Genomic DNA, 16,166 nt, shown 5'->3' with positions numbered 1-16,166 from the left:
AACACAGAAGAGGAGGCAGGACTTAAATATGTCTCAAGGCCTATTTTAGATAAATACTTTTTCTGGCCGACCTGAATTAAAACAACTACACGCCGCTTTAAAAGTGAGATATAGAAACAAATACATGGCAGGGGGTGAGGGGGTGGGGGGGGGGAATCATATATTTTATAGATGCGACTTTACCAAGAGATTACAAAACCAGCATTAAGTGAAAACACATTTAACAAACGGTAGTAGTCACTTCGGCATGTTCAGCTCCGTGTTTTCTGCTCTGTTTGTGCACTGAAAGCTCCTCCGCTCGAACACTCACCGAGATTTAACCGTCTCGTATGAAACGCACAGCCTCCTGGTCTGGGTTTCCCTCACTGAGCCACAAACGCGCAAACATATGTGCCTTGTGGGAGGAAGACAGGCCTGTGTGGACACCTCCACTGCTCTGGAACACGTTTCTGCTCCATTCATTATACCTGATGGTTCACTCCGCGGTCAGCGTGTGTTTAAAGAGGACAGCCGAAGCCTGCAATCACTGCGACGAACTACAATGTTCCATGTTTTGTCTTGATAAAAGCCTGAAGAAAAGAAGAAGAAGAAGAAAAAAAAACGGGTTAAAAATGTTGAAGACAGATGTAATGTAGGTCAGCTGCGTGGAAAAAAAAAAAATTCCCCGAGCGCAAAACAGTCACGAATAATGTAAAAGTTTTCACGTTTATTAAAACACAGACAGTACATTTTAAATTTAGATTTATTGTTATTTTAGCAAGCTTTGATTGTTTAAAAAAATGATTTAACTAAGCTTTCTATAATCAAAGCTTAGTTAAACACCAAAGTAATAATAGATTGACTTAATAATTACATTTTCCTGATTTAATTTTTTTTAAAGCCGTATGCTGAGAAATACAACGCAAATCAAATGAAAATTATTCAGTTTTTCCACTAGAAACAAATTATATTAAAAAGTCAAAAAAATAACTACTTTTAGTTGTACTTTTAAGGCAGTAAAACCGTTTTTATTTTTAAAATATTGTGACTCACTGCAGCTCTCCAGCTCTAAACAGCAGCAACAAAATGCTGATCGCAGTGTTTCTGTGCGCCCTGGAGATCCGTGCGTAAAAGGAGACGTGGTTGCATTTTGCGCCGTCTCCAAAGCTTTCCAAGCCTCCATGTACTCGGACAGTTACCCGGCCTCCCTAAAGAGGGCAGTCATGCATGGGCTTTCTGCTCCACGTCTCCACCGCTCCCAGCGGCCACAGGCTCAGGAATTCACATTTCACAGCCTCGGATCTGCCAGCCATGCTGGAGAGACGCGAGGCAATTAAAACGTCGCCGTTTCTTTTTTTTTTCTTTTTAAAGATTGCAAAGTGTCTCCTGTTTTTTTTTTTTTTTTTTTTTTGCTTCTTCCTTAGTGTAAATAGCATTCAGCCCGATAAAAGCGGTAGAAACACAATAGTTGCTCGGAGGAGAGACAGAAACGGAGGGGGCTGATTTATACGCGCATATTGTTGCGGATGAAACAGACTCTCTGTTGTTCACCAAACAAGAAAGAAAAAAGGAGGAAAAGAAATAAGATAGTGACTTTTAAGGGCCGCTCTCCCAAATGTTTTAATCTGACTAAAGTCTCTCGCGCTCTCTCTCTCTCTCAGCTCGGGCTCGCGCTCCTCCTCTCAGACGCGCGGTGTAATCCCGCAGTCAAACCCCGGCTGCCGGAGCGCTGCTCGGACTGCGAGCAACAAGGCATGAGGGAGAACTAATCTCCACTATCTTTTTTTTTTTTTTACACGTTTGCAGTAATTTTAGCTAAATGAATTTTCAGGCTATAGGAAGAAAAGTCGGCTCTCATGCGCGCACACGCAGACACACAACCTTTCTGTATGTGTGCGCGAGGAAATTACAGCAGAACTCATGCATTAGTTGCACATTTTCCGGCAGCAGTGGGAGATACAGGCCGACTCAAAGTCCATGTCCCCTCTCTGCTTTCTTCAATGTAAACACGGTTTATGGTTGATTTCTGCCTCAGAGAAGCTAAAGCCTCTAATAACATGTTACAGTTTGTCATAAACGGTGTTCGGAGAATTTAGACTCGTTCAGGTCGTTGCCAGCCACTAACTGGTGTGTTTTTGTTGGGGGTTTGTGGGGATCGGTTATTATTTAGTAAAAGACAATAATACATGATTTTTTTTTTCAAAAACATTTGTGTGTAGACCTGTTTACAAGTCTTGTGTTGCAGTTTACCACAAGTCATATAGGGGACACATGTTATGTGAAAACTAGCACTGAGCATCACCCTAAACATATCACTATCGTGAAACATGGTGGCGGCAGCATTATGCTTTGGGGATGATTTTTTTTTCCCCCCCTTACCATAATCAACCAGTTACAGTTGGATGCATTCAAACAAAGCATGTTGTTTGTGTTAGAATGGCCCAGTCAAATCCATTTCGGTATCCATGGCAACACTTGAAAATTGATGTCCGGTGATCCTCTCTATCATGTCTGACTTGGCTTCAGCTTCTCTGCATGGGAAAAATTGATACAAAATTTGGACAATCTTGATCTACAAAGTATTGAGTTTAGTGGGACGGAACACATTATGCAAACCACTTTTCTTTTTTTTTTTTTGGAAAAAACAAAACAAAAAAAAAAACATGCATAATTTTCCTTAATCTTTTCACAGGCACGTAAAACTTTTGTGTGGATCTACAACATAAAATCCCAGTAAATCAAGTTGCCGTTTGCGGTTTGTGGGGTACGAATACTTTTGTAGGGCACTGCATCTGTGTAATAATATAATTTGAGACTAGTTAAGTTGTGTTATTTGAAGAAAAGTATTTATTTACAACACACATGTACACATATACCCTTCAAAGTAAAAGCATACGACTCATGACTTTGTCTTCAAAGGAATTTTAAAAGATGTGCATCATACATGTCTGAAGCAATGGATAGTGGAAGCATTGATAACACACACTCACACATACACACTCTCTCTACAACACACACATGTTCCCAGTCACATCAATACTGTTCCACACATGCAGCACACATAAAAACTGCTGGGCTTTTATTTTAGCCCTATGCTATTGGGACAGATGTTAGGTAGTTGTAGCTGCAGATTTAGTCAAAACTCAGGACCCAGTTTGATGAGTTAAGAGACTAAAAGGAGCCTCATCATTCTTCAACAGTCGCCATTTTGAATGCATCAGATTGATCGGACTTCAACAATCCTCTTCAAACAAGATGAAGAAAGAAATTAAACGGTTAAAATGTTGCTGAATAGGAACAATAATTGTGTTATGAACTTTAGTTCACACTAGAAAACCTTTTCTTTTTTTTTTACTTAAAACAACATTGGCCTTTTACATGCTAGGTAGCTATTGCTAGCTAGTGCAAGACTAGCTAGTTAAACAATTGGTTGTAAAGTATACTAAGTATAACTTTTCTCATCCAAATTCAAGTTTTGTCAATAAAACTTCTAAAGATAATTTTTTTTTACATTTATATTTTACTGCAGTAGTGAACTGAAAATAATACATGTTAGCTTAAATATTAAGTCTTTATTATTCCAGGTAATTGTCAATTTTAAACCTCAATAATGGTTTATATATAAAGATAAAGAACTTAGAATCACTGTTAAGTCTATATATGTTATAGTCTCATATATAGCAGGTGATGTTTTGATGCTTCTGACTTTTATGTACGATAATTTTTACCTTCAGCATAAAACACCCAGTAGAAAAAAAATCAGCTAGCCAAAAATGTTGGAATGCACATAGTTATTTTTTCTCCACTGAGACATTTTTATTGAAAACAATTAGACGCGTGCATTAGAACGGATTAATGTTGGACCCAGAAAAGGGTTAGCAAAATAACCTAGACTGGGCTGTTTTTAACCCAGCAGTTTTTAGAGTGTTACTATTACATTCTCTCCTGTCTGTTGATCAGCATTATACCAACCTAGTCAAAAATAAAAGAAAAAAACAAGAGTGGACCGTGGCATAAATGTTGTTTTCCCAAAGCATCTGCATCAAATTATGAGAGGGAGAAAATCCATTGGCCGTGCGAACGCGAGTGCGCCGCCGTGCGACGTTAAACGCACCGATAAGACCCTAGAAAAGACGTTCAATCGGATACAGATGGAGAAAAAAAAAAAAAAAAAACATGTCATCTGGGTCATACTTGCAACTTCCCCATCAACTGTGAAAAATGTCTTAAGAGTGCATCACCATGACAACACTAAGAGGATCTCCTCATCCTATTTGTATAAAATGAAAGTAGTAGAAAACGGGATGGTGGGTGAAACTTCGTCCGTCTGGTTGAAACCAGAAGAAGTGGCATAGATTGGAGGCAAAAAAATAGTGCAGCCAAACTGACGGAAACATCTGCATCTTGTATGTCCGCGAGGAAGCTGTGAGGAGTGGTAAAAAAAAAAAAAACCGAACAAAACCAACACCTGGATCGTCGACCTTTCCGATATTCCACAAAGGCTGTGAGAAAGTGCGGACATCGGATTTTACTTTGTTTTCCAAAAGAAAAGAAAAAATGCAACGTAGTTCAATGGAACTGGAGGTTGGGACGGTGCGTGCCCACACACACACACACACACACACACACACACACACACACACACACACACGCTCACACACGCACACCCACAGATAAGAGAATCCGTAAAGAAACCAGAAAAAAAGAGAAAAAAGTTCACATCCTTTTTTAAAAAATCTATTAGAAACAACATAATATGCAGAACAATACAATAGCATTTACAATACTTAGTTTCCCAGTTCTTGTGAGAGTCCAGCGTAATTTTACAACAGTATACAGTATATTTTCTTTCTCAACTCACTTCCCAAACTAGGGCTTGATATAGTTTTATACTTTTTAATTTCATCACTCTTGCCATCTCTCCATCCAGGTCTTAATCCACTGTATTTTTTTTTAAAGGGCACCTCCTCCTGTCCTTTACAGACATTGGCTTCTCTTTGGTCCACATCCTCCGTCCCAAAGAGTAGAGCGCTCCTCATAAAAAGAAGTCTTTTAACATTTGTCCTCAAGAGTCGAAAATAGATCAACTGGGTACCACATTCGCCGGAGGTACAGGCAAATCGCCCGAAAAGAGTCAATCACAATCACTTTGATGGAGGAATCCGCGTGGGGCGACTGGGCAGCAGCAAAGGGACTGAAGTCTTGTGCCAACCAGAGAACAAGAAGAAGAAGAAGAAGCGGTATTCTTTCAGGAGTCAGGTCTTCCTGCACTTGGCCGAATTTTGATCAACGCAGCTCAGTTCGATTCTGGTGGAAAGAGATTAGAGGCAGCCATGGCAGACGTCCAGGTGACGGGCGTCGGCCAGATGAAACGGTCGCTGAGTCCGGAGTCTTGTTTTCGTTGGTTACTGGCGTCGGGAAGTCGAGGTGTGCCGTTCCTTAGCGCCACGGGCCTCTGGGAGACACACGATTTCCCTCCAGCTCTGAGGAGAGAGAATATTCAACTGATCAATACTCAATAATCCGTTTTAAACTGGCCGTGTTAGACAGCACTGTAAACGACAGAAGGTATGGGAAGGTGTTTATGTGCAAGTGGCGTTTTGGGTGTACATCAAAATGTTGTCATTCAACCAAAGCCCCTGCTTCCACATGTTCACTGCGTCTGATGCTTGGGTTGTAAGAAACTGGAGATGGGGAATTTTTTTTAATGGATATTAGAGTAAAGGGGAGCAGGCAGAGAAACACACAATGCTAAATCAGAATGAAATACAATCATTTTCTGTTGTAGCATGACAAAGTGTGAAAAACTTCAAGGAGTCTGCAGTACTTCAGAGCAGAAACTATTTCAGCACCAGTTCATCCATCCATCCATTTTCTTTACACCCTTGTCCCTCAGTGGGGTCAGGAGGGTTGCTGGTGCCGTTCTCCAGCTAACGTTCCGGGTGAGAGGCGGGGTTCACCCTGGACAGGTCGCCAGTCTGTCGCAGGGCAACACAGAGACAGACAGGACACACAACCATGCACACACACACTCACACCTAGGGGCAATTTGGAGAGGCCAATTAACCTGACAGTCATGTTTTTGGACTGTGGGAGGAAACCATGCAAACTCCATGCAGAAAGACCCCAGGCCGGGAATCGAACCCAGAACCTTCTTGCTGCAAGGCAACAGCTCTACCAACTGCACCACTGTGCAGCCTTTCAGCAGCAGAACTTGTAACAATAAATAATTATACTAAATGAGTTAAATAACAATCAGTCATTAACAGCAATAATCAGTCAGACAGAACTAGACATTTTCATGTTGAAGCATGTAAACATTGTGACATTTCCTGTTGGAGTAGTTCAGTGTGGTTATGTCCACACAGCAGGTCTTGATGCTCAATTCTATTTCTCTCACTGAAATGGGATTTTTCTTGTCATTCATCTGTTAATTAAATGTGACAGAAATCAGACTTCTGTGTGAACGTGTACATAAAGTGCTCCGCAAGCGCTGAAGAAGAACGTTGACGTCTCACTGCAGCACAGAAGTAATAATGGATGGAAACTTTTGTGGATCGATTTTAAAGTTTAGTCAGCAATGGGAGCTGAATCGTAGCAAGACCGTAACACAAAGGAAGCTAATAGCAAGAAAGTACAAGTGCTAGCAATGGCCTTTTGTGGAGCAACTTCTGAAGGGAAGTCTGTTTGGATGCGCTTCAAAGACAAAGATTTGTTTCCTAAGTTCATAATCATAATTTTCAGCCATCGTTTACATCCGGATTTAAAGCGTGTGGCTTTTTCTGGCACAGATATGTCTCACGTCAGTGCCATAAAAGGCGTATGAAATGCAACACGACCGTTGAGACTTAAGAACAATCGGATATGAATCCAAATCAGTGCCACATGTGGAAGTGGGACAGACCAGATTTTTTTGGGTGAAAAGGTTGCACCGGTGAAAAAGTTGCAAAAAAAAAGTCAGACATGGGTCGCTTTTGTCGCTGTGTGCCTATGTGTCTATGCGAACAGAACGATGATAATCTGGGTCAGAACCACAGCAGGAATCCACATACTGTGCCGATGCATGAGACAGACAGAGGGTTTTGAAGGATGTAGTGAGTTAATCCTACACCCAACAGTAATGCTACTTTAACAGGAGGAAAGGACTTAGAGACCAAACACACATGATCAGCTTGAAGCGATACCAAGGTTGAGTGCATAACATTTCCTGGATAATCTGTTGAACTGGACTACGAGGTAACTCGGAATAAGCCCTAGGTATTGTCTCTGACGAGAGACTAGTCAACAACTGAGACAGACTCTCGTAAGCTATCCGAAACGACTTCAAACCGGTGCAGCTTGACGGCAAACTTCCTCAGAAACACGCAGAGGGTAAAGAAGAAATCTTTCTCTTCGCAGCAACAAAGACGCTCATCCGTCTGTCAGCAGGTGGGGAGTGACCGGCGAGCGCACGTGACCGGCGTTGTTGTCAAAGCCAAAGAGCGAGAAGCGAGAGCCGCAGACGGCTGTCACCTGAGAGCGCCGTCCACGCGAACGCTACACACACACACACATTCACACACACACACGTATACACCAGATGACCATTACACATGAGACAAAAGCGCAAAAGGAAAAGGATAAGGAGCACGAGAACAATAATAGTTTCCTGCCTCCCCTCATCCATCAGTTTTCAACAAAGCAGAAAAAGTGTGGCGTGTTTAAGACAAGTGTGAAATATTGTGCTAGCTTAGCTGTTTATGGTGGGTTCTAGGTGTTATTTTCTATGTGACAGGCACCAAACTTTGAATCTTTTTGTCTAGATTCTAGTGCAAATATCTTAGTACCCTGGAAATAAGACAAAAATAACTTACATGTAACATTTCAGCAAGATATAGGCGTTTGTTTTAAGTCAATAATTTCTTAATTTTGATGATAAAGTACTCGCTCCACTGGTAGATGGGAAAAATGTCATTAAATGTAAAATAACCTGCCAGTGGATCTAGTACTTTTTGCCAATATTAAGGAACTATTGACTTAAAACAAGCTTGTACAATCTTGCTGAAAAGTTATTTGTCAGTAAATGTCTTATTTCCAGTGTACTAAGATATTTGCACTACAACCAGACCAGAAATACTTGGATTAATTCTGTTTTTGATCCTAAAATTCAGGATTTCCAGTCAGCAGAATTGAGTCAGATTTCCTAAAACCTTAGCCGGTGAACTCTAACAGACTATATTACTATTGGCGGAGTCGTGCGTCTTTCCTGCATTTTTTTCACCTCAGGTTAACAAGACTGCACTGATTACTGCGGTAAACTCATGTCAAGAGGCCAATAATGCTATGAGTGCTTGGAAGAGCTCAACGTTGCTTATGGGGTTTTTCACCTAATAAGCAAATCAATACATTGAGCTGTAAGTCTCATTTCCCCGACTCTGAAGGGGGGATTCCATAGGGGCCGAATCAACAGGGACACACATTCACATGGACAATACAAGGGGCCACGCAAACTCCATGGGGACCTGTTTTGTCTTTTTTTTTTTTTGCTGTGTTCCTTCTTTTCCTTCCAGTTGCTTCATAGTCAAGGTTCCTCCACAAGAAAAAAAAGAAAAAAAAAGAAGAAGTTTTGTGTGATAGTTGGAGGGTTTGTGGAAGTCGGGGTTGAGGGAAGGGATCTTGATCCCCCATCGGCGGAAGATTAACAAATTTGCGCTTAATGATTTCAGCGATGAATTCTGGGACAAAGGGTCTCCAGCCGAGACTGGCGGAGAAAGCATCCGTTCATTCAAGCGTTGTCGATTTGGGGGGGGGGGCTCCTAATGGGCGAGAACCGAGAAACAAATTCCATACTCTCTGCGTCACAATTAAGTCTTCCACTCTGTGATAATTCTCCTGAAGCCCCAAAATTACAGTTTTTCAGGGGGGAGATGGGGGGGAGGGGCGCACATGGCTAATTTTGTGTGAGAAGGAAAGCAAAGAGACAGAGAAGGAAAGGAGGGAAGGAAGAAGGGGAAACGTGGTAAGGGTCATCCGAGAGTCATTCCCGTTGCAATCAAAGGCTCGGCTCGCTTCTGCTCGACTTGCTGGGCTCCATCTCTGCTGACAGGTGTATTGTTTCGCAAGGGGATATAAGCTCCGTAATCATCATTGGGTGGAAGGCATAACGCTCTCCACTAAGCAGGACTAATTGGCTTTAGTTTTAACTAATGTTGCGGTGTGACTGCCAGGCACACCTTCTGTAGCCGAGGCTCGGCACAATAACCGCTCAATTTAGCCCCCGCAGTAACAAAAACCTCAAACGCCGCTAATGAAAATTGCTTATAAAATATAATGAACCTGTGCTCTCTTAATCAAATAAGATAACTGTCCCCACTCCTCCCTCATGTAATAACCTATTAATTTAATTGGTCGTGAAAGAGTATAACACATCGCTTACTTTTAAATGACCTAGAAAAAAAAAAGAAAAAAAAAGGGGAGAGAGGAAGAAAATTCGACGGAGCTGATGAAGCTGTACGGGGGGAAAGACTAGTTTGTGGAGACGAGACTTTTTTTTTTTCTGTCATCATCCGTCTCTCGGCTCCTCTCCTCCCTCTCTCTCTCTCTCTTCATCCGCCCCTCCCATCTTCTTTCAGTCTTCCTCGCCGTCTCTGTCCTTTATTTCCGTCTCTCTCTCTCTCTCTCTCCCTCCCTCCTCTCTACTCTTCCCGTCTTTTCCGCGCTTTGCCCCGTCTCACCGAGGATTCCTCTGGTGGCCCAATTACGGGATTCAGCAGGCAAATTGAGGCTGTTTAAAGCGCGGTCTGCTGGGAAGGCTAGCAGCTGCTTGGAAAGAAAGCTGCTGAAACCGGCCCTCGTGTTTACTCACTTCACACGGCGGCGGTGACAACGCGGACAAAACAAAACAAAAAACATGTTTAGCTTCTTCTTCTTCTTCTCCTACCTTACTCTTCCTGCGTCCCGCATGAGATGAGATCGCCAGTCTTCTGTTGTCGCAACATTCGAGGCAGAATATATATATATATATTTATATATATTTCCCACTACAGCGTGTGAGCCTAGTGCAGAGGGTTAATGGTCCCTATTTTTGTAAACTGAATAAGTCAAATCCATTGGTCACACCTCCGGTGACGGCATATTTAATTTGGATCTAGTCAATTAGGCCCGGCTAAGCTCCATACCCTGCTGGCTACCTCCTCCATTTTGCAGTAGTTTGTGTCCCCTCTCTGTGCCAGGAGTAATCCTATTACCATACACACACACACACACATATACCACTATACGGGCCAGCGTGGAGGTACACAGGCTAACGCCCACGCATCAGCATGTATTTATTTCACTTATGAACGTTGTGTGGTGGCACACACAGCAAGGGGAAAACAATGATGTTCGGCTGAGATTGGACCCGGCGCCGCTTTAAAACACAATGTGCGGCTGTGACACCATCCACAGCCTGTATACAACCAGAATTATGTGGGAGTCTGTTTTGCCCTGGGGCAAGAGTGAGGGAAGGAGTAAGAGAGAGAGAGAAAGAGAGAGAGAGGATGGGAGGAGAAGAGTGGGGGAGAAGTGAGAAGGAAGAAGAAGAAGAAAAAAAATCTAGAAAAAGGTGTTGTGTGAAAGAGATGGAGGGAGGAAAATTGACAGTGAGAAAAAGCACAATGTTGGAGCGAGCATGAGGAAGACAGTGAGGGTGGGTGGAGGTGGTGGTGGAGGTGGTGGTGGTGGTGGTGGTGGTGGGCTCCCTGTAGCTGGTTAGCATGTGTGTATTAATGCGGCTCATGCATCAACAGCAACCCAGCAGATTTATGACACTTAAGGGGCGCGCACTTCTCTCGCTCTCCTTGCACCAGCAACGACTGCTTACATTTTTGCCAATCAGTCTGTTGTCATAGTAACCTTCTACCTGCCCCCTCCCTTCTCACTATAGGTCCCCACCCCACCACCCATCTCCTGTCCCAACCCATCCCCGCCCCCTTTTTTCTTCCTCCTTGCCACGAGCTAACACACAAAAAAATCTGTGTACAAACGGTTTATTCTTTCAGAACTTTGTCTCGATTTTGAACATTTTCTTTATTAGTAATCCGTACTGTAATATATTATTACACTGCGTGTTACTTTAACCCTTCATAGTTCATCTCTCTCTCTTTTTTTGCTTCTCCTGTTTGATTTTGTAGCTTTTGGACGTGTGACAACGACACACAGCGACAGAACGTACACAGAGTTACACGGACGAGATCAAAGGCTCTTATCACCACACCGAGGGTGGGAACGCTCAAGAAAAAGCTACAGTGGAAATCCGCTTGGTGGAGAACAAGAGAATGTTTGTATCTAAAACCCATTCAGACACGAAGAAAAATCAACTTCGGTTGCTTCAGGTTTCAATGTGGAAACATTCAAACACAAACGTATGTTATTTTAGGTATCACTGAAAATGACTAAAGATTAAGTAGGAAGGAGGCACACAGATGTAAGAAGCTGTTTAAAAAGAGGGTATATTTTGTGCCAAAAATCCTAATTAGGCTGCAAAAAAGCAAAAGCAACTTTGGCAACCTTTTTGGAAATATCAACGCAAAGGAACAGATCACTTCCTGGGGTGCTGGCTGCGCTAACGAGTAACATAAACTGCTAACATATAATGTGAAAACAAAAGTAATTTTGTCTTTGTTTTATATCTAACACCTGTTTTACAGAGGTTTTCTTCAATCCTCTCTCACACAGTGTGACGTCACCTCTGCTCCCATAGCACATATATAAAAAAGTATATGATTTTTGGTGCCCTGATAAATATGCGTAGAAATATGTAGACCTGAATGATACTAATCACAATACATTTATTTTTATATTAGCAGCGTAACCTTGAATTAAAAAAAAAAAAAAAAAAAAACTACCTCCAATTTGAGTACAATGGGGAAAAATGTAAACTAAATGCTAAAATCTGACGCTTCTCTATTTAAGTTTACATTTCGAGAAGAAGGAAGGTGTGCTCACTGAATCTTCAAAAGTTTTTGTGTCTTTTCCTTCTTCAGTTCTTGGTGCAGAGCCACTACTGGCGAAGGGATTAACAGGCTTTTGAAACTGCGTGGCTTGTTTGACACAATGAACCGCTGCAGCTGAAAAGGCAACAGGGGCTTTGGTCGCCAATCGAACTACGTCTACAGGACCATCAGGTGTGAAAACACCTTCAGATGCCACTCACACCTGAAGAGTGTAAGAAAAAGGACTACATCAGTCTAAAATCAGTTTGTTTAAGCGTCTACTTACATCCCCCATTGCGTTGTGATTGGTCAGACTCGGGTAGGGCTACATGTAGTGCCACTGACCTTCCATGCCCATGTTCATGCCCATTCCACCCATCGGCCCTGGAGGACACAAAGAGGAAACGTAAAAATTAAAAATGTGTAGCCTCTGGCTGATTGTGTACAAATTTACTGTTGATTACTTCAAACAGGAAATTGTTCAAAGCAGACCGCACTTAGCAACAGTGTGGTTTCGCTATGAAGCTAATTTGACAGACAGCATGGCAACAAAGCCCCGTGGATTTGGCTGGGAGAGGTGTGTGGAAGTGTTTTTAGGTGGGGTGCAGGGTGGTTAAGTCGGCCGGCAGTTTATCTAAACCTGCTGACTTCGAGTGGAGGCTGAGATTGGGTTGCAGACTTGAGAGAGAATCACAGAAAACAGGGGATAGAGGAGGAGAAGAAGAGCTTAAGGACAAACTCTGGGATTAAAGCTGATGGCGTGAGAGAGGGACTGAGTTTTAAGGGGAGTGGGAGTGAGGAGGAGGATGGTGGTGTAATGTGATTGAGCACACCTGTTCTGGTGTATCCAGGAAAGAGGGGGAGGAAACGGTGTGTGTGTGTGTGTGTGTGTGTGTGTGTGTGTGTGTGTGTGTGTGTGTGTGTGTGTGTGTGTGTGTGTGTGCGCATATCTTTCTAAGTGTTTTTGGGAGTGCACATCCTGCTGTTTCTACCCAAAGCAACAAGCAGCGACTGCAAAAGTTCACAATAAGAGCTTTTCTGTCAGCGTGAAGATTAAATTAAACATCAACATGGCAGATATTGGCCGAAGAACACATCTACGTCTGAAGAAACGCAGAGGAGGACACAAAGGTTGTAGAGGGCGAGGTGATGTTGGGAGGAAAATGGGTGGAAGCGAGCCAAAGAAACCCGCAGGAACAGACTGAAGACAGATAGGAGGAACAACAGAGTGAAGAAAAGGACAGACACGCAGAGAAAGCCATACCAGGTGGTCTGATTCCCATGTGCTGCTGGCCGTCCATGACGAAGCCACCCATTGGCTGGCCATCTGGATTGTAGGGAGCTCCTTGACTTACTGTGGATGCGGGAGAAGAAGAGGGAGGGAGGGAAGGAGGGACCGGTGGGAGGGAGCAGAGTGGTCAATTAGTCCTTTTAATTAAAGCTCAGCGGACGGTGCGGGATCATCTGTTGGCTGGTGCACGCACAGGAAGACTCTGCTGTCTTTCCACGTCACTCTGCTCCATGCTGCTATGGCTAGCTGTCTGCTGTAAGCCCCTGGTGAACTTTAACACAGATAAATGGTCTAATAGGGATCAGAATAAGAGTTTAATCTACGCTACGGCACATTTAAGACACGGACTGACTTTAGTTGGAGGGATTGACTTGTTGAAATTTTAGTTTGATGCTTACTTCAAGTTCAATCTAAATGTCAAGACAGCAGGATTCTGCCATGGGGCCAGAAGCTCTGAAAACAGTCGAGAAGTCATATTTGTCACCAAATATTTTATAGATTTTAATTATTTGAAAGACCAACACAAAGAGGTGGATCGATGGGAAGCTAGTTTTCCAGATTGTACCTAGACTTCCCTGTCTGCGCTAAGGAAAACTATTTTTTATTTACGCTGAAATGACAACTGATACTGTTTGAGTATTGTGATTTTAATTTGGTTTCTTATTTAATGGAAACACTGAGACTGTAAAGTTTTTTTTTTTTTTTTTTTAACATTAGCTGTATACTCACAAAGTTTTGCGAAAATTTGTAGATTAAACGTCAAATGGGTCAACGAGGACACCAGTGTTGTCATGACAGTGAAGGGTTATTAAACATGTGGACTCTTATTTAGTAATAAAGAGACGTTTGAAGACAGGTAGATTTTAAATGTCACATGCGGGAACATTTCAAATTTCATTTTGTAAATCCAAAACATTTCAGTTATTTCATTTTGACTGTGAAGCTTGACATGTCCAGCCACTCCAACAGATATTTAATAAAAGACACGTTGGCACGTAATACAGCAATGCTTTTAACGTAAACCGTTGCTGCCCCCCGATGTATAATTATACATACGATCAAAGGAGCAAAATGAGATCCAGGTTGAGGCCCGATCCGGTTTTCAACAAAAGTTCATTCTTACTGATTGGTCCCAGAATCTGCTCCTATCTTAATACTTTATCTTATAAATACGGACTAAAACTGAGCGGCAAGAATATGTGCAACCCGATCCGATTCCTTATTTTCTGCACCCCTCCATTGTTCTGCTCCCATAGAAAGCCACTTACCTTCGATTTAGGCCGTTTGGCGGCCAGTCAAGCAAAAGCAGGACCTCAGCCCCACTGAATGCCTTTGAACTTTACTATCCCCCCTCCCCAACCACCCTACCCTCTCCCTTAATGCCACCATGACCTCTCACCCCTATTACAGGTAATAAAGTTTACAGCAGTCCAAAACCAAGCCATGCACCAGGGGGACTGCTCACTCCTTCCCCCCTTGCTCCCTAAAACAGCCGCAAATAGAGTTGAGGGAGGGTGTTTAAAGCAGTTGGGAGTTGCGGGGTGGAAGGGGTGGGGGTAAAAACAGGTCCAGAGCCAAAAAAGCCAATCAGCGGTCAAACCAAAAAAAGAAACGGGCGTAGGTCTCTCTAGGTTATAGTTTGAGTCTTGGTGGAGGATTTGTTTTTGTTTTTTCTTTTTTTATTTACTTTGTACCTGTTAGGTGAAAAGGGGCAGGAAGAGGTTAAGAAGAAACTATTCTGAGAACACAGCTAGCTTTGTGAGCAGGATAACAAGAAAAAGAAAAAGTCTCTCATCATTAACGAGAGCTGGACGTTTCGCCGCTTTGCCATTTCATACTTTGGCAGCTTCAGTTGTCTCCAATGCTGGGATTTTGTACCCATCTTGGAGTTGTTTTTGTCTTGACCACAAATCAATTCAAAGCCACCATAGGAACGTTTCGTGCAAACCATGTATCAATTTGTACCTAGTTTGTCATCCATGGGTAAATCTGACGTCAGGACTTGTCCAAATTGTTGGCAAATTGTAGGAAAGGCCAACATGCGGGTACAAAGTAGGGCTACGAATTGGCAAAGAGGTGAATACTTTACTTTCTCACTCCACATGGCACGTCAAGATTGATTAATGGTTGCTGTTAATGTCGAGATATTTTGCCTTTTAACTTTATTGGTCAGTACAGAGGGAAGGGGGGGGAATTCCCTGAAGGATTTGGACATTCCAAGAAGGGCACATCAGTCCCGTATTTACCCACTGAGAGGCCTCCGGGTGCATGGACTTGGGCTGGCTTAAGCCTGCACGACTTGAAAACAGTAACTATAGGAGACTTGCCTGCACGGTTTGACTGGTCGATCATGGGCTGCACTATTCTCCTCCGCGCATTAATGAACCTGCAGAGAGCGGGGGGGGGGGGGGGGGGGCGGAGGGGAGGATCGCAAGGGGGAGGAGGAGAGAAAAGGAAGGAGAGGAGACAAAAACACAGAAACACAGTCAGAGCTTTACTCAAAACAAGATTAAGGGGGGAAAAATGCTGACTAATACCCTGAAGATCTTGGCAGGCAGCACAAAAACCACCACATTTCCAAAGTCGCCTTTTTCTCTTTAGCAAACCATAACAGTGATAAGGAGTAATTATTCTTCCATAAGCGACGCTGAGCCCCGTAAAGCTGCTGCAGAGCAACAGCGAAAGTCACATCTTAACTGCCTCAGTTATTAAAATAGTTGTCTTTGAACAGTCAGGGACTCCAGAACTTGTGGAAACCTGCCTAAAAAAAAAAAAAATCAAGAGTCAGCCTGAACACTGGGGTCTTTGTGGAGGCAGAATCTTCTCTCTGCGCCTGTCTGGAAACATTGCGACCCGTCTCTTTTTTATCCGAGGCGTTCCGCCTCCCGACGGGCTGAGATTGCTGACGGTTTAACACGCTCAGCTTCGAACACGGCGGGGTG

At 43.0% G+C, this 16,166-nt stretch overlaps 1 protein-coding gene across 3 annotated transcripts in view; it reads right to left on the bottom strand.

The window, feature by feature from the left end:
- Positions 1 to 4,700: 4,700 nt before the first annotated feature.
- meis1b (Meis homeobox 1 b) overlaps positions 4,701 to 16,166 on the bottom strand; it is a 106,804-nt gene continuing 95,338 nt past the window's right edge. For 2 of the 3 annotated variants that reach the window (XM_081616641.1, XM_008428865.3), the window contains exon 10: positions 13,253 to 15,610. In XM_081616641.1, the coding sequence (XP_081472767.1) occupies positions 15,394 to 15,610 (217 nt within the window). In that variant the 3' untranslated portion in view covers positions 13,253 to 15,393. Of the gene's footprint in view, positions 5,463 to 12,219; positions 12,318 to 13,197; positions 15,611 to 16,166 lie in introns of those variants that run through there. The other variant, XM_008428866.3, reaches the window with a different exon arrangement.

Source organism: Poecilia reticulata, chromosome 15 (assembly GCF_904066995.2).
Source record: "Poecilia reticulata chromosome 15, P_reticulata-male-v2, whole genome shotgun sequence".
NCBI classification, from domain to species: domain Eukaryota; kingdom Metazoa; phylum Chordata; class Actinopteri; order Cyprinodontiformes; family Poeciliidae; genus Poecilia; species Poecilia reticulata.
Note: the sequence above shows the minus strand (reverse complement) of the source record. Positions and strands in the feature narration are given on the sequence as shown.